At 32.3% G+C, this 25522-nt stretch overlaps 1 protein-coding gene across 3 annotated transcripts; it reads right to left on the minus strand.

Moving 5' to 3' along the window:
• LOC127737970 (actin-binding protein WASF2-like) lies at positions 1 to 25111 on the minus strand. 3 transcript variants are annotated; one of them, XM_052248935.1, is made up of 11 exons: positions 24968 to 25110; positions 22476 to 22548; positions 20004 to 20051; positions 19305 to 19337; positions 13930 to 13974; positions 13259 to 13291; positions 11148 to 11198; positions 7044 to 7079; positions 5859 to 5930; positions 1163 to 1261; positions 1 to 262 (listed from the first exon to the last, which is right to left on the minus strand). In XM_052248935.1, the coding sequence occupies exons 1-10, from the start codon at positions 25028 to 25030 to the stop codon at positions 1185 to 1187; spliced, it is 531 nt and encodes a 176-aa protein (XP_052104895.1). In that variant the 5' UTR covers positions 25031 to 25110; the 3' UTR covers positions 1 to 262; positions 1163 to 1184. The 3 variants fall into 3 exon arrangements, with proteins under 3 accessions (XP_052104895.1, XP_052104896.1, XP_052104898.1); XM_052248936.1 differs by lacking the exon at positions 11148 to 11198 and having other exon boundaries at positions 24968 to 25111; XM_052248938.1 differs by lacking the exons at positions 13930 to 13974; positions 19305 to 19337 and having other exon boundaries at positions 24968 to 25111.
• Between the last annotated feature and the right edge of the window lie 411 nt (positions 25112 to 25522).

The raw sequence follows: 25522 nt of genomic DNA on the forward strand, positions 1-25522 counted from the left end.
CTAAGTTCAATACTGTATTGTATATAACTATAATCTGATCGGTATTTACAATTCCTAAGTCTCAATTCAATGGTAACAGGGGCAATTTAATGCAGATTTAACATCAAATGGATGCAGTGGAAAGAAATTAATGGTTAACGTTGATTATATAAATAGCTTTAAAGAGTGATTATTTGCATAAAGAGAAATCATTGTTTTAATTATAGTTCAAAGTTAGATATTCTTGTTTCAATCTCATGTCCAGGGACGGTCCAATCTTCTGCTGAAAAACCAAATAGACACTATTAAATCATTATTATTGTTTTATGCTATAATTGATTTAAAAACTTTCAAAGTGTAAATCCTATATTTTGAAATTTAAAAAAAAAATCAACGCTGGTGGTACATGTGTTATATTACCTTAGTGTAATAAAAATTACTGAATGTTTCGGGTTAAACTATACATGACGAACATATCTTATATTTCATTCTAGTAGAAAAAAGTTTGAAAACTTATTTTATTCAGGCAATTTTTTAGAACTAAGCCTTAGAAATATATTTTGTGTCTTAGACCCTTTTTTGGTCTTTAATGAACCTTTTGAAAGATCACCAATCGCAATTAACATAACTTATATCTTGAAAAACTAGTTTAATCTAGTCATATACATGCATGTGCTTGTCCAAAGTCAGAAACTTAGCCGATGTTTGTTTTGCTTCATAGCTGTATGTTTTTGTTATTTGAAGGATTTTGTGTTGATGGTAGATCTATGATATCCTCTGTTTAGTCCATTCACATTATTCTAGACTGTGTGTGATTTAGGGCTTGATATATTTTATAGACACTGTCTATTGTTGAAAACTGCATGTTGAACCCTAAAGGTTATTTGGTTATATGTGTCAAAACAAAAAGTAAAATATCAAAAATACCAAACTCCAAGGAAAATTTAAGTCCCTTATCAAATGGCAAAATCAAAAGCTCAAACACATCAAATGAATGGAAAAAACTGTCATATTCCTGACAAATGAATACTAAATATTGCTTAATTCCCATTAAAAGTGACCAAATGACAAATAATAGTTTGAGCTCCTCTTCCATAACAAGATACAAAAATATCTGTATCAATTTACAAGACGATTAAAAAAATAATATAGAAAAATTAACAATACAAATATATGTACTCACCACTTCACAACATATATACATTCTACTTTCCTTCTTCATTGAGCACAGCTTCAAGATTTCTAATAGCTGCTTCTAAGCGTATGTTTTGCAATCTTGATCCTGTAACACAATTTAAAATATTTTTCAGCAAAAACTGAAACAATAATAAGGAAACGATATTATGAAGCCAATATGCTGGACATTCCTCTCGTTCAATCAAAGAGCGGAAGAAGTATTTTCAACAGAAGTAAGGCACATAACGTAAAATGACGGATACTTTACAATACTAATTTCATAGGATAATTTTATATGAGAATGACCTATTTGTTCAAACAACTGATACTTTCTTTCTTAGGACAGAGCAGTCGGAAATTACAAAGTTGCAAGAACCAAGAACGAGAACTAATTCAAAGAAGGTTGAGGACTAAATGGTACAATATCCAACAAAACTGGTGATTCAATGGTATAATATCCAACAAAACTGGTGATTCATTGGTATAATATCCAACAAAAATGGTGATTCAATGGTATAATATCCAACAAAAATGGTGATTCAATGGTATAATATCCAAAACAATTGTGATTCAATGGTTTAATATCCAACAAAACTGGTGATTCAATGGTATAATATCCAACTTAAATGGCGATTCGAAGAAAATGTAGATTGATATTTCTATTTTCTATATAAAATATTAACATTTAAAAGATACAAAGTTTTTTCAAATAACAGAATATGATGTAACATGTATTTCATTGATTTTTGAGAATTGATTATGTGCTAAAATAAGGGTTAACTTAGAGACGCACTAAATATAGCTGTATATTTCAATCATTTCCATGAAGGTAGATGGGAGTCTAAATTAAAAACGATAGAATTTTTTAATACTTTACCAAAATGAAGTTTAGGTGTCAGACCACCAATTCAAATTCCCTATCTATTCAAAATTTCTTTTCAGTTTTCACAGCTATCTAGATATTTTACCGAAACTAGGTATATCCTGGATTGTACATGTATCACCTTTCTACATGCCAATTTTCAACCAATGTTTAAAGTCTTGTAATGAAACACGACCGTTCGGAAGGCTACTACTACTATAAAATAACCCCTGGTTTTCTGGAAATTTAAAATAAATATACTATGGAGCGCATTAATCCTTAATTTTTAATGCAAACTCAAAGAAATGTAAATTTTGGCTCAAAATGGTCTAAGTATATTTCTCTTTCACCAAAAGTTTCATTTCTGCAAATTTGTTGGTTAGTTAAAGTAAACAATGGCATAAAAAGCACTATTTTTGTCAGGGAAGGGCTACTTCTGCACATGTTCTAAATTGGAGTGGGTGAATTGTTGGTCTGACACCTTAAGGAGGTACCAAACACCTTGACTAAAATTAAATTAAATTTTGACAAATTATTTACTTTAACCCTTTGACAAAAATATAATTATTTCAAAAAACTTGAACCACACACTTTATCGGAAAAATTTCATTGGATATATAGCAGTTTGACAAACACTAATTTTGATCATTAAGAAGCGTAATATTTCCTTAACATTAGAACGTGATTAAAACGTTCAGCTGATATTTACAGAGCTATCTCCCTGTAGTGTTATGTACCACCTTAATAACATGCTTTAAAACGATATAATAATAAACTGTTAACCCAGAGATATGTCTCGCCTTTTTGTTAATGTGATAATGCAAATGTTGAAATTTAAATAGCAATATTTTTACATGTAAGTTATGCAAATATTTAAGGTCAACGAACCATGACTGAAATTACAGGGCTACACAATCTCCATGGAAATGAGATGTGTCAATGCTTATAAAACTCAGACTAAATACCACTGACTTATCATAAGTCATTCCCTTTAAACAAACCTAAACACAAACATTAGCTTGTAAACTAAGCAAAAGTTTCAAAGTCAATGAACCATGATGAGGGGGTGGGGCTATATAATCTCCATGGAATGAAACTTGCAAATGCCAATACATTTGCATACCAAATATCATTGACTTAACATTAGTGGTTCATCTTAAAATTACCTAATCACAAACTAATACATGTAAAATAAGCAAAAGTTTCAAAGTCAATAGACCATCACTGAGGGGAAAGAACCAACTATTCTCCATGGAAATAAGATGTGCTAATGCTTATACAACTGCATACCAAATATCGTTGACCTACCACTAGTGGTCCCCCTTGAACTGACCTAATCACACAAACTAATACATGTAAACTAAGCAAAAGTTTCAAAGTCAATAGATCATGACTGAGGGGACGGGGCAAAATAATCTTCAAGGAAATGAGGTGTGCCAATGCTTATACAAATGCATACCAAATATCATTGACCTACCACTAGTGGTTCACCATAAACTAGACCTAATCTACATCTACTTATATCTAATCACAAACTAATACATTGTTGACGCCGTCGACGGAAACAGCAAACCTATGTCTTGCTTTTGGACTCCGTCAAGGCGAGACAAAAACCACGGTTTATTGCGCTTTTCTGAGGCCTGGATTGTGCAATATTGTTTTAGGTAGCAATACATAGTTAGGAAAAAAACTTAAATTGACACTCATAATTTTAACCACCCTCTTTCCCTTGCTTTCCAACAAATAAGGTTTAAAGTTTGTGTTAATGTATGTGCATATGTATGAAAACAGCATCTTCCATAGATTTCGTTTCCAATAGTTAAGATGGTGAAATATAATCTCTTTTTGGTGTAACCATGGCAACAATCTGCATTTATTTGATACAAAATATTACAAAAAGAGGGGTAAAAATGTGACAAAAGTCCCCAAAATTTGGTCCAAAGAAGAATTTCAATCCATAAGAGTGAAACCTTTTCTGAAACCATAGACATTTATCTATCAAGAGGTCCAAAAAATCATATGCATTGCACCTCATTTTTCCATGAAATTGAATTGAAAAGTTCGAGGGTCAAATCTTTGTTGAAAAACACTACAATAATTTCTGGACCTATGGGCGGTATGGATGTGAAAATACGGACTGTCAAACAGAAAAATGGCCTATAAAATATGCAAAAAAATATTCTTGATGTTCATATAAACCCACTTTGAAGGCTATATTATACTTCAGCTATCTAAAAATCAATTTTATTGTACAAAACTTTTATATTTAAAAAATTCACCATGGCCAAAATGCGAAACTAAACTTCTTCTAACTGTGTATTGCTACCTTATAAAGACTTTTCAGAAAGAACAACAAATTGGGAATCTCACCGTACTCCCTATCATGCTACACACTAAGTAGTACATTTACTGTACATTTCTTCATAAAATTAAATGTTCTGAGCTACCTCCCATCATTTGGCTTTTTAACAAAAGTGGACCAACCAAAACTAATTTTTTAAGAACAATAATAAAATAAACCCCATAGTTTTTATTATAGATGAAAAGTAACACAAATGAATAACATTCCTTTCTCAAAGTTTTCATATTTCATTAAAGATCTTGGACAATTATTTTTTGTTCCTTTACAATACAAGATGACGGATGACCCAGATCTGTCACAGGCGAATCTACATTTTCCAGTCCTTGGTAGCTTTAATGTTGTCGAGTCCTTTACTGATGTCGTAAGAAGATGTCAAACGTATGCGCTGTATGACACTTTAGTAATGCATGAAATCATGAAGTGCGATAAGTTCGAAAGGCTTCTCGTTTTTTTTTATAAAAACAAACGTGAATCCTTTCTAACTTATTGGAGACATACGATATCTGAAATTTCGATCTTTTCTGCCTACAAATTAACGATGTAACAATTACTGTAGTTTGTTTCCCATAAAAATGCTATAAGTACATCAATGACTTAGCTACACATTAAGACAATTCTCGTGTTAATTTGCCTATTTTTCACAAGAACATGTATTGGACTATCTACAATGTATAGGTATATGTTTAATATTTTCGTGTATATCCTATCTTCTATAGATTTCAGAGAATTTAATCATTGGTCGCTCGACGTCATGTGCTGATAATTTTATTTAATGCACGTCGTTTATAATGTCGAGTTATCGTTTTTGATTTTCGATACATTACGGCATGCGATCAATGTTCAAAGTGATAATATATAAATAACACATAGCTGAGAGGGTGATAGAGCAGATTGTTACCCCGAGTAAACCTTGTCAACTGAGGCGAAGCCAAGGTTGACAATGTCTTTTCGAGGGGTAACAATCTGCTCTATCACCCTCTCAGATATGTGTTATCTAATTTATTATACTGAATGTTCTGTTATTACTGTCTATTAAATTTAAAATTCAAAGTAATAAACTTTGTCGTCTCATACATAACAATCATCCGTATTTATTAAAGCGCACACTTGAGCAGGCGTCTCCGTGAATGGTAATAGAGTATTTGCCATGGGATAGAGTACATTGTCTCTCTCGAATTAACCAATCAAAATTTGGCATTTTGACATGACGTATAATAAATAAATACTGTCGGTAGATATGATATACACGTAATTATTATACACTCCGTCAGTGACCTAATATGGATACACACTCTCGCACTATATATAAGATTTACCGATAGTGTCTTATATATAAGTTACTGGCAGCATGTATAATACATATTAATTGTTTCCCATAATTTTTGGACCGCCCCGCTCTTCCCTAGATATTTTATACGCAACTATTGCCTATCCATGGTAAATATGTCTAAAAAAAACAACATTCTAATATTTACATACGTCTTCTTGCAGGCTGTGCTGTAGTTGGAAGTATTGGTGGGGGTGATGGTGGTGGACAAACACAACGACGAGCTGCAAGGTATTAAAAAACGTTTAAGAAAAAATGGTTTATATAACGGTTTCCTAACCTTAGATATTGATTAGATACAATGTCTTCCCAGTAATGCTTTGCTTCTCTCACAAGTAAGAGCTACAAAACAGAAGGAATATTACAACGAAAAAGGTACGTGAACATATTCGTGTTACAATGTATGCACAATTGTCGTTATAACAGATTGAAATCATTTTATTATAGTGAATGAAGAATTAACTATTGCATTTTTTTAAATTTTAATAAAATCTTTGAATTTAAATTTTTTTAGTTGCATCGTTGAGTTGGTTTTGAAAAGCGAATGAATAGAATATTTCAAATCCTCTGAAATGCTCCATGATTCTTATACAATTTGAAAATAACATTCTATAATTTTTGTGCTTAAGAATCGCTTTTCTCGGTTTACCTTCATAAGAAATACTCAAAACCAAAATTTTGAAGCAAGGGAGGTAAAGATACTTGACGAGCTTAGGTCAAAAGTGTTTCACCTATCGGAGATTCCCCTTTTTCATATAAAACACATTTTTGATAAAAATTCTACTGAAGATATTTATTGTCCAAATTGAAAGAATTTTTGTTTTCATTAAAGACAAAAATGTCTGCAGTTTCTTGCAATAATTATGAAATATATTTATGATTAATATTTGTAGGGAAATCAATGTTCAAAGACAAATATGAATTTCTGCACGAACATTTTTATAGCTATAAAGCAACAAATGACACTTAATTTCAATATTTGTATACAAATAATGATTTTTTTTAGTAATGACACGTCATAAGAATATTCCATAATAACCATAAAAAATGTTCCATTTGTCAGGTTAACATTAAAAATTTCTTCAAAATCGGACTTCAAAATATAGTTTTAAAAAAGGTGTTTTTATATGAAATAATTATAGGAGAATTTGGGATAGGTAAAACAGTTTTGACCTAACACTGTATATGGCCAGAAACGACATAAAAAGAAGATCTAAGGCAAAATTTGCAAGAGGGAGTTGAAACCTTAGTTTTTGATAATTTCTTAATTATTAACGTATTTTAGAAATTTATATTCAATTTACCATTTAGTTTTTTTACTAAAATGATATACATACCTCTTTTTCCAGGCTTTGTTGGTGGGCAAGAACAACCTGGAGGGGAGACATTTATAAGGCATTTAGTTACGTTAACACAATTAGTATGCAAAATGGTTAAAGTTGTTACTTGTATGAAAGTTTCTTTTATGTGAAGATAAGTATACTAGAAAGCATGTATCCATCTTTGTATCAATCTGATGAGTTGAGCCCTTTTCAATTGAATTTTACAGTTTGTTCTTATGTTGTACTGTAACACCACTGTCCCAGGTTAGGGGAGGGTTGGCGCCTTCAAACTAGTTTAACCCCGCCACATTCTGTATGTGCCTGTCTCAAGTCAGGAGTCTGTAATTCAGTGGTTGTCGGTTTTTTGCTGTATATCACATTTGTTTATCGATCATTATTTTTTACTTAAATCAGGACTTTAGTTTTTCTCGTTTGAATTGTTTTACATTTTTCATTTCGGGGCTTTTTATAGCTGATTACGCGGTATGGGTTTTACTCATTGTTGAAGCCGTACGGTGACCTATGGTTGTTAAATTCTGTGTCACTTGGTCTCATTGGCAATCGTACCAAATCTTCTTATTTTCATATGTAAGAAAATATCGAGTATCGCAGCAATTTACCAATTAATTCATGAACATCCCTTTATCGCATATAGCATTATCTTTTTTTAGATATATTGTATATAATGTTGTTAAAGGGGCATTAGCTACGATTTAGACAAAAAATCTAAATACGATTCTTTTTGTTACAAGTATTAAAAAAAGTGGAATTTGGAAATAATATTTCGTTTCAAGCAGTTAGTTTTGCCCAAATTTGTCAAAATAAGCTCAAAAACATCGCTGATGTATTATTGACTTGCATAAGACGTGAATAATTCGACCTCATGTGAATTCGTATTCATGTGAACATCAATTTAACCCCTTAGCTGGAGATTGGTTACGCATGTACTAGGCGTGTTCTGCTATTAAAAGGAAAAGAATGTCAACATTGAAAGTGAAACAAGGGTGAACCATTTTGTTGACTGATTCGATCCACAAAAAATATTCTTATACAAATTAAAACGATGATTGGCATATTTTTTAACCTATACCATGAAATAATACACACCTAGAAAAATCCAATTGCACGTGGTCGCTTTCTATTTTTTTAAATTTTTATGTATTATATCGGGTTAAATGACCAATAGCAGTCTTCGGAGGTCATCTCTATGGTTAATTAGATGGCGTCTAAACTAAAATTCACACGAAATGCTGATATATATTATCGAGTCCATGCATTGTTAATTGTTTATTTTAGACTTTTTGTAATTTGGATATACTTTTAAGTATGTTATAAATCAAATATGAGAATTTGAGTCAAATTGGTGAACAAGCATTTGACAGCTAATGCCCCTTTAATATATTTCAATAGAAGTAAAAATAAATGACAAATTTGCTGGGGACACATCTAAAAACGTACAAAAAGTGAATAATTGTAATAATGAATTACATCTGCATTTCATAAAATTAAAAAAAAAATCTTATAATCTAACTTATTTGAACTGAATTCCGAAACCTTTTGAGGTAGAAAACAGTAGCTACATCATGGACTCATTTGTTTGAGATGTGTAATATGATGTTTGAGATCCATATTTATCTTTCTGCAACAAATTGACCATGTTCCAGGGTTTGGCTATTTTTTCCTGAACAAAATTAGCAGTTAAAGTGCAATAAAACAGAACTGGATTATCATACATTTGTAACTGCTAATATTGACGTACCTTCCAGAGCACTTCAGTTCATCTGTTTTGTTTGGGTTCGTGTTGCCCAATCTATAGTTTTTTTTTGTATTTTATTTGTCGTTTTGGTCGTGGTGATGTATGTTTTATAGGACTCATGCTTTTGGTTGTCCCCTTGGAATTATTCATCTCTTTTTAAGAAAATTATGGAAAATATTGCGTTTATTTCAGTTTTCATATTTTATAATGTAAATATGTTTAAACTGAGATATGACAGGATTCGAATACCAGAATCTTTCTGGCTCGACTCCCTTTATCAGATGTACATTTACACAAAAAAAATTCAACAGGAACTATAATGCAATATAGCATAATTAAGAAAATGAGGATTTTCCACAGAATACATACCATCAGGAGGTGGTGGTGTATACATTCCATCAGGAGGTGGTGGTGAATACATACCATCAGGAGGTAGTGGTGTATACATTCCATCAGGAGGTGGTGGTGAATACATACCATCAGGAGGTGGTGGTGTATACATTCCATCAGGAGGTGGTGGTGAATACATACCATCAGGAGGTAGTGGTGTATACATTCCATCAGGAGGTGGTGGTGAATACATACTATCAGGAGGTGGTGGTGTGTACATACTATCCGAGGTGTTGGGGAATACATACCATCAGGAGGTAGTGGTGTATACATTCCATCAGGAGGTGGTGGTTAATAAATACTATCAGGAGGTGGTGGTGTAAACATACTATCCGAGGTGTTGGGGAATACATACCATCAGGAGCTGGTGGTGTATACATACCACCAGGAGGTGGTGGTGTATACAAACCATCAGGAGATGATGAATAAAACATACCATGAGGAGATGATGAAGAATATATACCACCTGATGGTGGTGGAAAATACATACCACCAGGAGGTGGTCGAAAATACATACCACCAGAAGGTGGTCGAGAATACATACCACCAGGAGGTGGTGGAGAATACATACCATCAGTAGATGGGGGAAAATACATACCATCCAGAGGTGGCGTAGAAAACATACCATCAAGATGCGGAGGAGAACACATGCCATCAGGAGGTGGTGGAGAATAAATACCATCAGAAGGTGGTGGAGAATATGCATACCATCAGGAGGTGGTAGAGAATACATACCATCCGGAGGTGGTTGAGAATACATACCACCAGGAGGTGGTTGGGAATACATACCGTCAGGAGATGATGGATAAAACATACCATAAGGAGTTGATGGAGAATACATACCACTAGGAGGTGGTGGAGAATACTTACCACCAGGAGGTGTTGGAGAATACATATCATCAGTAGGTGGTGGAAAATACATACCACCAGGAAGCGATAGATAATACATACCACCAGGAGGTGGTGGGGAATACATATCATCAGAAGGTGGTGGAGAAAACATACCATGCAGAGGTGGTGGAGAATACATACCATCAGGAGGTGGAGGAGAATACATACCATTACGAGGTGGAGGAGAATACATACCATCAGGAGGTGGTGAAGAATACGTAGTATCCGAGGTGGTGGGGAATGCATACCATCAGAAGGTGGTGGAGAATATACATACCATCAGGAGGTGGTGGAGAATACATACCGTCAGGAGATATTGAAGAATACATACCGTCAGGAGATGTTGAAGAATACATACCATCAGTAGGTGGTGGAGAATACATACCATCCGGAGGTGGTGGAGAATACATGACATCAGGGGAAGATGGAGAATACATATCGTCAGGAGATGTTGAAGAATACATATCATCAGTAGGTGGTGGAAAATACATACCATCAGGAAGTGGTAGATAATACATACCACCAGGAGGTGGTGGGGAATACATATCATCAGAAGGTGGTGGAGAAAACATACCATGCAGAGGTGGTGGAGAATACATATCATCAGGAGGTGGTGGAGAATACATACCATCAGGAGGTGGTGGAGAAAACAAACTATCCGAGGTGGTGGGGAAATCATACCATCAGGAGGTGGTGGAGAATACATACCATCAGAAGATGGTGGAGAATATACATACCATCAGGAGGTGGTAGAGAATACATACCATCCAGAGGTGGTGGAAAATACATGACATAAGGAGAAGATGGAGAATACATACCGTCAGGAGGTGGTGGAGAATACATACTATCAGGCGATGTCGGAGTATACATACCATCAGGAGACAGGGGAGAAAACATATCATGGTGGAGAATACTTACCAACAGGAGTTGTTGGAGAATACATAGTGAATACATACCATCAGGAGATGGGGAAGAATACATATCATCAGGAGATGTTGGGGAATACATACATCAGGAGATGGTGGAGAATATATACTGTGGCTGAGAATACAAACCATCAGAATATTGCGGAAAATACATACCAGGAGGAGGTATGAAGGGTGGATCAATTTTTGGTGGTGATTCTTTTCTCTCTGAAAAATCATTTTGAATTGTCATAACGTTTTCCCAAGATATATTTTTTTGATTTTCCGCGTTCTCAAAATGTATTCTGACTTCTAAAAGTATTCAATAAAGGTTATGTGGAACAAATAAAACTGAAGACTCCATAACATGTATGTTCATCGTCACGGATTGGTTGATTGGTACGTTGTATATATTCATCAACATACCTTTTCTTAAAATTGGTACCGTTATTGTTATTACTACCACCGGGTTGATGCCTCTGCTGGTGGACTGTTAGTCCCCGAGGGTATCAAAAGCCCAGTAGCCAGTACTTCTGTACTGGCAAGAAAATACGGATTTTGTGTTTTTAAAATTTGCTCTTACAAAATTTTTGAAATTATTTTAAATTAAAGAAATATATCTCCCTCATGCAAAGTTCTGATTCCTTGCCCGGCTTTAGCTATACTTTTTTGTCCATTTTGGTTTATAGCTCTTCGTCTTGTTAATAAGCTTTGGATTTTTAAATATTTTTGCTTCCAGCATCTCATTAAAGAGACATTTATTGTGGAAATGCGCATATGGTACAGTTAATGTCATAACTAGAAACCAAGACTCCACACACTGTATGTTCTTCGTCACGGATTGGTTTAATGGTAAGCTGTATATGTACTTTAACCCATTAGAAAACAAGACTCCACACCTTGTACGTTCATCGTCACGGATTGGTTTACTGGTACGTTGTATATGTACCTCAACCCATTAGAAGCCAAGACTCCACACCTTCTACGTTCACTATCACGGATTGGTTGAATGATACGCTGTATATGTACCTCAACTTACTCGAGACATTTATGCTCTCTCTTTTTACTAGTAACATTTAAGACCTTGCAAAATAGGTCATTCATATCTGTTTTTATACATTTGAGTTTATTACCGGTTTTGTCTAAATTCCTTTTTGTGACACAACCTACTGTACATACAAAAGTATGATAGTAGTGCATTCATAGCAGAGGATAATTACCCTGTCCCGGGCGCCGTCAGGTCTCAATAGTATTCATAGCAGAGGATAATTACCCTGTCTCGGCGCAGTCAGGTCTCAATAGTATTCATAGCAGAGGATAATTACCCTGTCCCGGCACCGTCAGGTCTCAATAGTATTCATAGCAGAGGATAATTACCCTGTGCCGGCACCGTCAGGTCTAAATAGTTAACGTTCAATCTTTTTATTTTTATGTTTACTTACGGATGTCTTTTCGGTATATTTAGTTTGCGAGTGCAAATAATATTACACAAGTAATAATATTCACCAATAGTCGTGGAATAATCCTTTTTATGATGGGAAATGTTTTGAAACGATATGAACCATGTCTAATTACCTTCACGTCGAAATGTTCTTGCGATATTGAGCTAATGTACAAATCTATCAAATACATGTTAACCCTTCAGATGTGCGCAAGACATGCATTAGTCGGTCGGATATCAGTATTTATAATTTTTGAATTGTGTCCTACAAATTAACTTTAGGACATCCAACGTTTTGCATTAACTTCGAATGTAAAAAAAAACATCCAAAATAGCCCCATTGAGAAATTTTGTTATTAATATTTAGATATGCCCCAATGCATTACCTAAACCGATATTTTTCAAAAAAATAAAATATATATCTTTATGGGTAAGGCATCGGTTCATACCTTATTTTCAAAAACTATGCATAACATGTTTAAGAAATCAAACTGACAACTCTTTTTCTAAAATGTCCAGTTTATATCATAGATCCTTTTCTTTCATCATTAGAACTAACTTAATTGTGAAAGAATTGAAAAATTTTACTCTACAATTTCAGGATAAAATTTGTGTTTTGAATTTTTTTAATGGTTGATGGATTTTTTTGAGGTGAAAGGCAATTATCTTAAGCATATAAAGATAACATGTTTCTGGTAATTAGATATACATATACACTACTTTGTTCCAGGCGATTCAATGAAATGACCATCATGAGTCATAATATTGAAATTCTAAATAAACGTAATAAATGTAATGTCTAATAACTTTAGACAAATGGCAACTTTTCAATGTAATAAAATATTACCTAGCTTAGGTGGTCCTGGAGGTGGAGTCTCATCTGCAAAAAATGTGTTAAATTGTCATATTTGAGTTTCATTTGTTCTATTTTTAAATGTTTTAATTGTTAGATTGATACTCAAGTTTATCATATTATAAAAAAATATTCGCATATTCAAAACAGTAATATGATACTGTCATATACACCTTGACTGCTTTGAACAAGACCAATATTGTTAGCAGGATTTGCAACGGTAATATTCACGAACACTTTTCACAATACCAGGACACGTAAATCGGGGGTTCTGAGCTGACTTTCTTTTCTATAATATCATTAACACATTAAACATACTAAATAATTACTGAAGTCGGGTATCCTTTTTTGAAACGCTTATTCTTTGTAGCCTGAAAGGTAATAAATAGTCTAAGAGCGCTTTGTAAGGTGAATTCCTTCTAACTCGTACCGAGCAATCGGTATCATTTGTTTACATGATATACCTTCTCCAGTCTTTTCAAATAACGCGAGTGATTTTAAAGTGTTTAAAAAAATCAATCAATTCGATGGTATGGTGCAAAAGTAATGCAGCTCGATTGGCTTCTCTCGCATCATTCATTACAATACAATTTTAAAGAGTGTTAAATTTCGATACATTTTCTAACAAAAGTAATGTTGAATTTGTAATATTAATAACATAATACCATAACTAGGTTGTGCTGGTGGTGGGGTTATAGCTGGAGGTCCACCTGTAAAATAAAAATGAATAGTTTGCAAATGTTCATAAACGCGCTAGGATTTCGTGTGGAAATACAAGCAGACATGTTTATGAGTTAATCTATTCTATTTTTCAAGGTCTTGATTTGTTGATGGTTTCTTTCCGTTCAACGGCAAACACAATGTACATAATGTTGCTATCATAAAAACAAGATGATATGTCACCATACCCAGATATGCTATTCTTTCTCCTAGTTTACCAGTATTTGTTTTTATAGCAAATTTATTAAAGTGGTGTAATCTTGAACTATTAAATATAGCTGTCGGTTTCCACCTTTTTATAGTTTGATTACACGACCTTCATCACTTCGAGCTTTTTTTACTATCATATCACTATATATATAATAACAAAAACATATTTGTTTTCTACTAATATTATTATCATTATTATTATTAGTGGTCGGGGTACATGAAATAGTAAATAGTACAAAAGTAGCAGTATTTTCTATTTTTCCTTATTCTTTGGAAGAACACCTTGAAAGTTTTTTAAGACAACCTCTTTACTTGATTGTAATATGTTTGTAATTTTAAAGATAAAAAATTTATGTTCACCGATTTGACTCATATTCTCATAATTGATTTATAACATACTAAAACGTATATCCAAATGATAAAAAGTCTAAAATAAATAATTTACAATGCATGGGCTCGATAATATTTATCATCATTCCGTGTGTATTTTAGTCTAGACGCCATCTAGTTAACCATCGAGGTGACCTCCGAAGACTGCCGACGGTCATATAACCCGATATAAACATAAATATAGATATAAATAGATAGCGAACTCGTGCAATTGGATTTTTCTAGGTCTGTTTGATTTCATATTATAGGTTAAAAATATATGTTAATCATCGTTTTCACCTGTATAAGAATGAGTTTTTGTAGATCGAATCAGTGAATGAAATGGTTTACACTTGTTTCAATTTTAACGTTTACATTCTTTTAATGTTAAATTAAAGGTAACATGAATATGGATTCATTGAGGTCGAATTATTCACTTTCAAGTAAATAATTCATCAGCGGTGTTTCTTAGCATATTTTGACAAAATTGAACCAAACTGGCTGCTAAGTGCGAATTATTATTTCACTATTTCACTTTCATTAATGATTGAACAAAAAAAAAAAACATAATCTAATTTTTTGTATATCTCGTAGCTAATGTCCCTTCAAAAGTAACAATTTTACATGATTTTAATTTTGTTTTAATTTTGTTTAGTTGAAATAAAAACACCTTTCATATTTGACAAATTATCATAGCAACAAACCATGATGAAATTCATATATTTTGTGATTTTTTTAATTTTCGTGGTTTTTTAAACATTTAATCACTCAAAACAAGTTCATATTTGGTAATTTTATGTACAAATCTCGAAAAAAGCCTCTATAAAATTAATTAGTTTTTTCCTACATAAAAGACAATAATACAAAAGAACACTTAATATTTGCAAATTATTAGTAATTGTTAGAATCAAATTATATTCAGTAATTTATTCTCTTTTTTTTGGTGGTAATAATATATATCATATTGGCTTTTTACTGGATTTAACAGAATGGGGGAAAGGGGGGGGGGGGGGGGGTGGTATTCAATTTATGATTTCTACGTACTAAAAATATAATTCCTTGTTGAATTTGACATAAATTTAAAAACACTATACTGTTGATTACAATTTGTAATGGACGTGTGAGTTGCGGTAAAATTATAAACAAAACGATATTTCTGTCAAAAATATTTAATTTCATTAATAGATACTAACAGACTAAGGGAATATTCATTAACATTATTAAGTTTAAACTTAAACTGAATTTATCATTAATGGAACATGATTAATAAAGTGATATTACGTCCAACATGTTTCAACAGTGGATACATTTATGAAAATTATATGCAACAATTGAGCACCAATTATCAGGGATGTACACAAATAAATGAGAGTCTAAAATTTAAACTGTAGTGAATATAAACACGAAAAATAGTTGCATGGTTTCAATTCACAAGGATTTTAAATCATTGTATCTCACAAAAAACGTAATTAATATTTTACAATAGTTATTTAATTATCTTGTACCGGTGTAGTCTGGTATAAGTTTCTGCTTATATTTTGTGATTTGATCAAGAAAAATGTCCATCAGTATAAAATACTTGGCGTGTGTGTTATTGATAATATATTTTAAATTTTCGGAAAAAGATTTATTTACAGAAATGTATGTTAAAGGGATACCCAACACGTTGACTAAAATAGATTTGGGTCGTTTAATTTTCAAAAAATTTTGACAAAACAATTACTTTGACTTGTTGACAAAAGTATAAAAATTTCAAAAATTTAAACCTTACAATTCACAGGAATAATTTCAATGAATATATAGCAGTTTGACAAACACTAATTTTGATCATTGATAAGCTTGATTTTTCTTTACTTGTATTTTGTGATTAAAACGTTCAGCTGATTTTTGAAGAGTTACCTCTTCTATGTGTTCAGTACCCCCTTTATTGAATTTCAATTCTTTTTTTAATTTTAATAGTTCATCTTATCGGATCAAAATACTTGCAATATGATGATATTTTGAAACTGGTAAATAAATCCGGAGTTTAACCACTTGAGGTAGATAGACATTCGAATTCAACTAACATTAAATTTGAGCCTGGAATAGATATCCGTGATAACGCAACTGCATATTCTTATCCAGAATATCAGTGCGTATGCTTTCCACTTACCATTTCTTGAGCAAGAAAACACGTGCATGCATTAATACTAATTTCACTCCTGGAATGTGAATTTTCGCAAGTCTTATCTAAATTCAGGACCCGGCAGTAAGAGCTGGACATGTGACTTTGAAACGTGGTCATCATTAAGTATTCTGACCTCTAGTTGTTTCTCTTTCCTTTATTTTTATTTGAATGACAGTCCTACTTTGACATTTTCGAAATACTTAGGATTTTCTACCGTAGGAACAGATTAACATAGTTGTATTCGGCCTTCAGAATTTATATCCCCAACCATGTCAACTTCGTACTTCATTTGGTCTTTTAAAAAAAAAAAATTTCGAGAGTCAGTCCTATTATAAACTTTGAAATTTTCGAAATACTAAGGATTTTCTTCCCCAGGAATAGATTGTAATAGTTGTATTAGGCCTTTCAGAATGTGAGGTCCTCAACCATGTCAACTTCGTACTTTATTTGGTGTTTTTAAAAAATAAATCTCGGGCATCACTGATGAGTCTTTTGTAGATGAAACGCGCGTCTGGCGTACATAATTTGAATTCTGGTATCTATGATGAGTTGACTTTACCAAACATACCTTTTTATACAAATTGGTTCGTTTGGGGGCATGTTCAGGTATTCATAAAACTTCTGAAAACAAGACATTCTTCAAAACTAAGATTTCCCTGTAGAATATTTGGATTTATTTAAGTAACTTTAGAAAACCTTTAAAATTTGAGATGTTTTAGAAGACCAAAATAATTGTCATTTTATAAGAGGTCCTCATGAAGCTGGCGTGTTACTCTCGTGAATAAAATACGAAAGCTTCTTATAAGTTGCATGACACAGAGTTACACTACACACGGAAATGGACTTCCAATGTCTCTATACCACCTCTACAATGCGTACAGAAAGCTTCAATAATGAGTATAAGAATACTTGAAGGCATCCAAGAAACAAAATAGGAAGATATGAAAGATAGAATAAATGCATCCAGATTATAAGGCAAACTGAGTGCTGAAATTTATATTGCAATTTGCTTTAGATATCCCGTTTTCAAAAACTGAGAATTGAAATAGGATAAAATAGTCAATTCTTCAAAGGTCATTTCAAATGGTACCTGTAGACACTTTTTTATTTACAACTAATATCCAACAGTGCTTTTAATTGACTTGTACAAAAATCTTCACACAATTACTTATTTTCAATAAAGGTGTTTTGTGTTTTAACATCATCATTACCTTATTCTGTTCACAGTCCATTATTTGAAATAAAAGCAAAAATAGATTAACAATTTTTTGGTGCCCAGTCAGGGTTCTTGGGTTCACATATTGCTTTTCTCTTTTTAAAGAAAGCAACTTGTTTTATGAATGAATGATTATTCCTTAAACAGATTATCAAAAATAGTTAATGTTCATTTTTTTAATTATCTTAATTCCTACTACAAATACAAAAGAGATCAGCAACTGTTACATATAAAATTATATTTATATACATTATTACATGTGTTTTATGATGACGAATTTTCTCTTATAATTCTGTATGACTGACTCTCTATTTTATTAATGTAAAGTTGTATTATACATTTTTGAGAGATGAGACTTAAATAGATATTGAATTGAATTGCAATAAAAATAGTTTTGAAATACCTAAACGTAGTTAAAACTGTTTGTAAACTGATTAGCCCCTAAATATTTCAAAATGTTGGCACAAGTTGAATGAACCTTTTATCTATATTTTTACTTATGGATTTAAAATTTGGTGTTTTTTTTGTATATCTAGTTTGCGAGTGCACAAAAATATTATACGGGTAATAATATTTATAAATATTCGCGCAATAATCCTTTTCGAATGGCAAATATTGTAAAACGATAATAACAATGTAGTATTACCATTCATGTCGAAATAGTTATGCGATATTGAAGAATTTCAATGTTTTAGAATTTCAGGGACCATATTTGAGTTTTGAATTTGTTCTGTTTGACAATGCTTTATACAATAAGGAGATGAGGGATGATTGCCAATGAGACAACTATCCACCAAAGTTTAAATAAAGTGATGTAAGTAATTTTTATAATTGTACGGCCTTCAACAATGAGGAAAACCATACCGTATAGTCGGCTATAAAAGGCCCCGACATGAAAAATATGAAACATTTCAATTGAAAAAACTAACGGCCTAATTCATAACAAAACAATTAACGAAAAACAAATATGACAGACATGAACTAACGACAACCACTGAACTACAGGCTCTTGACTTGGGAAAGGATCATAAAGAATGCGGCGGGGTTAAACATGTTGGTGGGTGCTCAACCCCCCCCCTAACCTGGGACATTAGTGTAATTGATGGGGGCTTTACGTTCAGCTTCACATATCTTATGCATATTCATAACGATAGCATGTTACTGTAAAATACATATACATATGCACTGCTTTGGTGTTGGAAAATCCGGCGATTCAATGAATGAAATATCTTTGATAAAGATACGCAGTTTGACCATCTATTGTATGATTCAGCACATTGAAATCTTAATAAGTATAAAAGATGATGCAATGTCTAACTTTAGAGGGATGGCAACTCTGCAATGTAGTAACATATTACCTAGCATAGGTGGTCCTGGAGGTGGAGTCTCATCTGCAAAAAAAATGTTATCAACACGTTGGTGTTAAATTGTCATATTTGGGTTTCATTTGTTCTATTTTTTATGGTGTGATTGATAGATTAATGCTCAAGTTTATCATATCATAAAAATGTATTTGCATATGCACAACATATAATATGATACTGTCATATACACGTTGACCGCTTTAAACTAGGCCAATATTGGCAGTAGGTTTTGCAACGGTAATATTGACGAACACTTTTCACAATATCATAACACGTAATTTGGAGGTTCTGATCTGAATTTCTTTTCTTTTTTTTTTATAATATCACTAACACAGTAACAATACTTAATAGTTACTGAAGTCAGGTATCCATTCTGAAACACTTTTACTGTGTAGCTTCAGTTGAAAGGTAATAAATAGTCTGAAAGCGCTTTAAAGGTGAATTCCTTCTAACTGGGACTGAGTAGTCGGTATCAGATGTTTATATGATATGCCTTCTATAGTCTTTTGAAATAACGTGAGTGATTTTGAAATGTTTAAAAAAATTCAAACGATTCGATGGTATGATGAAAAGTAATGCAGCTTGATTGGCTTCTCCGCATCCTTCATAACTTTATATTTTTAAAGAGTGTTAATTTTCGGCTCATTTTCTAACACAAGCAATGATAAATTTGTAATATTAATAACACAATACCATAAATAATTTCTGGTGGTGGTAGTGTTGGAGGTGGAGGCCCATCATCTGCAGAATAAAAATAGTTTTAAATATTAATACAAGCAGACATGTTTATGAGTTTATTTTATTTTTCAATTACTTGAATGTTGATGGATGCTTAGCGTTCAGCTGTAATGTAAGGAGATAAATTAGTCCTGGAAAAATGTGTCCGGGTCTGACACAAATTGCTAGTTTTAAATGGTTACAGAATTCAATAGTAACTTAGTCCAATGTCAGTAATTTATGTCTTCGGACAAATTTTCTTGAGTATTAATGTCCATGTCCTAAAATTCCATGTCTTAATTACTTTATAATATATATATTTTTTTTTAATAATTTTACACTTACTTTTCCTTAGGAAAATATATTACATTATAGATTTTTATCATGTTTATAACTAAACAAATTTCTTTCTATATTCTACTCTTTTGACATTTGGATTAATATTAAGAAAGTTATGAGAATTGAAATTTAAAAGGGACTTTTTGTCCACGAAAAATAGATAAGATAGACTTTTTTTAACTAGGAAATTAATTTTTTAACATTATTCATATTTTTCATATTTTCATAATGTAGGCATTTGCAGAAGAGTTTGATAAAAATTTGAAATTTCCTTTGAAAATAAGTGCCAAACATATTTTTCTAGCTACGGAATATATATCCTGGCACTTACTTTCCAAGTAAAATTATGGTCATGGACTTGAATACCTTGGAAACAAAGTATGGGAACACATTTTACTACCAGACAGAATTTACTGTTGCATAAACACAATATGCATGTTCATTGAAATATACCCTCTGATACTTTTTAGTGAAAGATTTCACCGATGTATGCTGTCTATACATGTGTATATCTCTATTGTACTCAATTTGTATAGAAGAAAATCGGACAAGGTGTCCCTTTGGCAAGAAGATGAACATTATTCAATTATAAGATTAAGTTCATGCATCAAGTTCAAATCATATCATATAGATAAACAGCCGGTCAATAAAAAAATTTCTCCAATTACTATCCTGACCTGTTGATTATTTTTATTTAATCAATGTGAGGTTCGTTTGATCTCAATTCTTCATTGGTAAAAGAAATCAAATATGACGTCAAATTTTCTTGCTTTCTTATGTATTTCCTTTTGTGACGTCATAAAATTGGGCGAACAATGTCTGATGACGTCACATTCAAAGAACACATGATGATTCGAAAAGACGGATTAAGGTAGCACTTCACAGTTAGGTGTGTAGTTTCGCATTTTGCCTCCTGTGAATTTTCAAATATGAAGGCTAGTGTGCAAAAACGTTCATTTTTGGATAGCTGAAAATTGATATAGCCTTCATAGTGGGTTTATAGGAACATCAAGATTGTGTAATGTATGTATTATCGACTGTTTTCTAGATCTGTATGACAGTCCATATTTTCATATCCATACCACACATTGGTCCGGAAATTATTGTAATGTTTTTTTTTCATCTTTTTGTCGCACGAACTTTGCGATTAAATTTTACGAAAAAAATGAGGCAAAAGACACCCGATTATTATTTGACCATTTGGTAGACTAATGTCAATAGTTTCAGAAAAGGTATATTTCAAAGGGATTTAAAATTCAATTTGAACCAAATTTTGGGGGAATATGTGACATTTTAATGCCCCTTTTTGCAATATTGTTTGGTAAATAAATGCAGCACCTTGCCATGGATATACAAAAAGGTAGTTATAGTTTAACATTTTAACTTTTGAAACTCAAATCAATGGAAGATACTGATCACATACATATGTACAAGTATGACACCAACAATTGGCTTAATGATTTAGAAAAAAGTAAAATAACAAAAATACCGATTTCCATGAGAAATGCAAAACGGAAAGTCCTGCATAGAATGGCGAAATCAAAAGCTCAAACACATCAAACGAATGGAAAACAACAGTCATGTTCCTGACTTGGTACAGGCGTTTCCTTATGTAGAAAATGGTGGATTCAGAAAGCCAGGAATTGAAGATGATTACACATTTTGTGGTTCAATCTTAATTTTATTTTCTAACTGTGGAGTGCTACATTATGGCACATCAGAAAGCACAGACTTGCACCTTTTTATAGATAAATCTTTCTACAAATCCACTGTTAGATTCTTATTTCAATTCTGAAGGAAAAAATCTTCTAGAATGGCAATATATGAAAATTCTATTGTTTATAGTCCTTAGCAACCAACTATAGACATTTTGACACTAAGATATGGTTCGGTCTTAATTTGTACTTCATTAGCTTCACCCTGGTAACCAAAGATTGCGCTTATCAAAGTATTAAAGTTTGCTCCTGATATTTTATCTGACAGTTACTCTTTTGAATTCATATACTTCAATCTAATTATTGTTTTGAAGACATTGTTATATTTTTGTCTGGTTCTGGTCATAAGATATAAAAAAATATTTCAAGCGTGCAAACAAAAAAAAAAACATACCACCATCATCAGACTTTCTCAATAAGTCCCGTATTAATTTTTCTTCATATTTATCCTGGCCATATGATCTTGCCTGAAAATATATGATTAAGTCATTGCATTTTATTTGCAATAGTGAGAAAAGCAATAATTAAGTAAAACAATTCAGAAGCCATTGCGAGATGATATTCTAAATTTGTAATAACATTTACGGTACCAATTTTACTAAAGCGCATTTCGACAGCTACCAAAGAAATATCCAAACTCATAAGTCGAAAATAAACTGATAATGCCATGGCAATAACAGTAAACGATCAAAAGACAAACAACTCTACACAAAACACAACATAGAGCACCAAAGACCGAGCAAAACGAACCACAACAAAACCGGTGGTTATCTCAGGTGCTCCGAAAGGGTAAGCAGATCCTGCTATACATGTGGAACCCGTCGTGTTGTTCATGTAAGTATAAATCCGGTGATTAGTCTAATTCGGAGAAAAGAGGACCGAGTTGTGGTTACGACAATTCGGGAACATGTTGATGTTGATGGCGTCCGTAACATTTACGAAGGGATTATTTCAACTTCACCACTTGGAACTCATTGTTTAATAGCTTCCTTGTGAGCAGCAACCCTTTATCAATTAGAAAATACAAGCCCTGGAATATCGTATCAACTGGGATCTATATCATTTGCAGGCGCTACTGGAATGTTGCACGCAGTTTTATGAAACTGTTATTTTTTGTTTATAAACTTCATGAGAAAAATGATACGAAGATTTCTATATAACTATAATCTGCCCTCGATGTTGATTGGCCAGTCTACAAAACATCTTATCATAATAAACGGATTGGCTGAACGTTTTTAGACTTTATAGAAAATATGAACTGTGGATAGAACAGATATTTCTAAAGTTTTGCTAACTGGAAAGAAAACATAGCGGCAATGATTTTACTAAGGTTACATTTATCAAACTTGCCAAAAAATAATTGATAGAAGGCTTTTTGAAAAAATAATATTTATTTGCTTCAAATCAGTTGAAATGTATTGCTACCAGAAGCAAATCTTGTTTCTATTGCTCACTTATCTGTTTTTTTTTCTTCTCTTAAAACACAAAGTTATTTGTGTTCAAAAGAATGACGATTGAAAAACCTGAATTAAGAATTCTTATATTAGAAAGGAGTACTAATAGGGTGGCATACATGACAATGATGAAATATTGTTTCCATTGAACCCATAAGTAAAAGGAAATCAAATTTTAAAATCTACTCTTGTGAAACTAACTGACAAACATGAACTAGAGTTGTAAAGGGTAGAGTTTGAGATAAATTCCCATTAGAATGTAAATAACTCAAAGAAACCCTGTATATATAACAAAGAAGATGTGGCATGATTGCCAATGAGACAACTCTCCACAAGAGACAATGATAAATAAACAATTTATAAAACAATCGAAGAATTCTTATAAAAACTATGTTTGAAATTGGTTGTACTTAATCATTGAAGGTTCTGTAGAAGATGCAATGTTTGACAGTGAGTGTAGTTAACCAAGAATAGCTCTGCAGTAGATGCAATGGTTGGCAGTTGTTGTACGTACTCAACCATATAAGGATCTGTGGTAGACGCAATGTTTGAAAGTGGTTGAACTACATCAACAAAGGTTATTGTAGTTTATACAATGTTTGACAGTGATTATACTCAACCAAATAAGGCTCTGTGGTAGACGCAATGTTTGACAGTGGTTGATCTACTATAAACTGAAATATCAACGAATGCTCTGTAGTTGACGAAATGTTTGACAGTGATTATACTTGATTGATTGATTGGTGATTATACTCAACCCTAGAAGGCTTTGCGGTAGACGCAATGTTTGACAGTGGTTGGTTTACATCAACGAAGGCTCTGCAGTTGACGCAATGTTTAACAATAATTAAACTCCACCATAGAAAGCTCTTAGGTAGACGCAATATTTGACAGTTGTTGATCTATATCAAAGAGGGCACTGTAGTAAACACAATATTTGACAGAAGTAGCGTTTTCTACAGAAAATGCTCTTTATTTCGGCATTGGTCATGATTCAATATTTCAGTTTTGCATTGTATATTTAGTTCGCATCAATATTTAGAACTAATAGAAAACCTCGACCAAAAATGATAGTTTCGGGTCATAGTAAATTTTAAATCCTTTGAAACTTACAGATCGACCAAAAAATATGAATCCCTTTACAATGATGGACAATTTTAAAAAGAAAAAAAAAGAAAAGATCAGCCTGTCTACACCTGGTGTCTCTTTCATGGTGCTTGATCAATGTTAATATAAAATATATGTCTTCGTTAGGCTTTCAGTTTTGCATTGGACACTATTGAAAATATAACTGACCATTCTTCATAGCAAAATTGCCTAAGACACGTGTACAGTGCAAGTGAAAAACATATATCAAGGTAAGATTCTTCTTCTACTTAGTGTTATACACAGCAAAACAAAACAAAACAAACGAAATTACTAAATGACTTACCCACGACTTGGCGTTTGTCACACAAAGACCGCCTATAAGCACGATAATAACTTTCAGATCCATCTTTTCCAATATAATCCGACTGCATAAGAGACGATGTTTATATACTTGTATACACCTTGACAACAGTTACACATGATATTATAATCATTAGAAATCTTTTTTATATCGATTAAAATAAATTTTCTTTCATGAGTTTTTTATCACTTACTGGATGAAGGATCGGATGATGTGGTTAACTGTACGCAAGGATGCGTTCTTTTTGATTCTGAACACAGAGTTTTAATTCATTTTTAAAATCAAATATATAACTTATGTAAATTTAAATTTGCAGTACGAAGAAATTTATACTATTATATAACAGTATTTATACATAATATGTTAACAACAAATTTTCTGAAGTCTGTTACTATTCAATTATGCATACAATACCTCATGCAAAAAAATCATCTATAAAATGTTAAAATTTAGGCTATAAAACTAAAAATTCAACTATTCTAACCAGTGAACTCGGTTGTTTAAAAGTGGACATTTTAACTTAAAGCCAAAGTATTG

The sequence above is a fragment of the Mytilus californianus genome, unplaced genomic scaffold, assembly GCF_021869535.1.
Source record: "Mytilus californianus isolate M0D057914Y unplaced genomic scaffold, xbMytCali1.0.p SCAF_4, whole genome shotgun sequence".
Taxonomy (NCBI): Eukaryota; Metazoa; Mollusca; class Bivalvia; order Mytilida; family Mytilidae; genus Mytilus; species Mytilus californianus.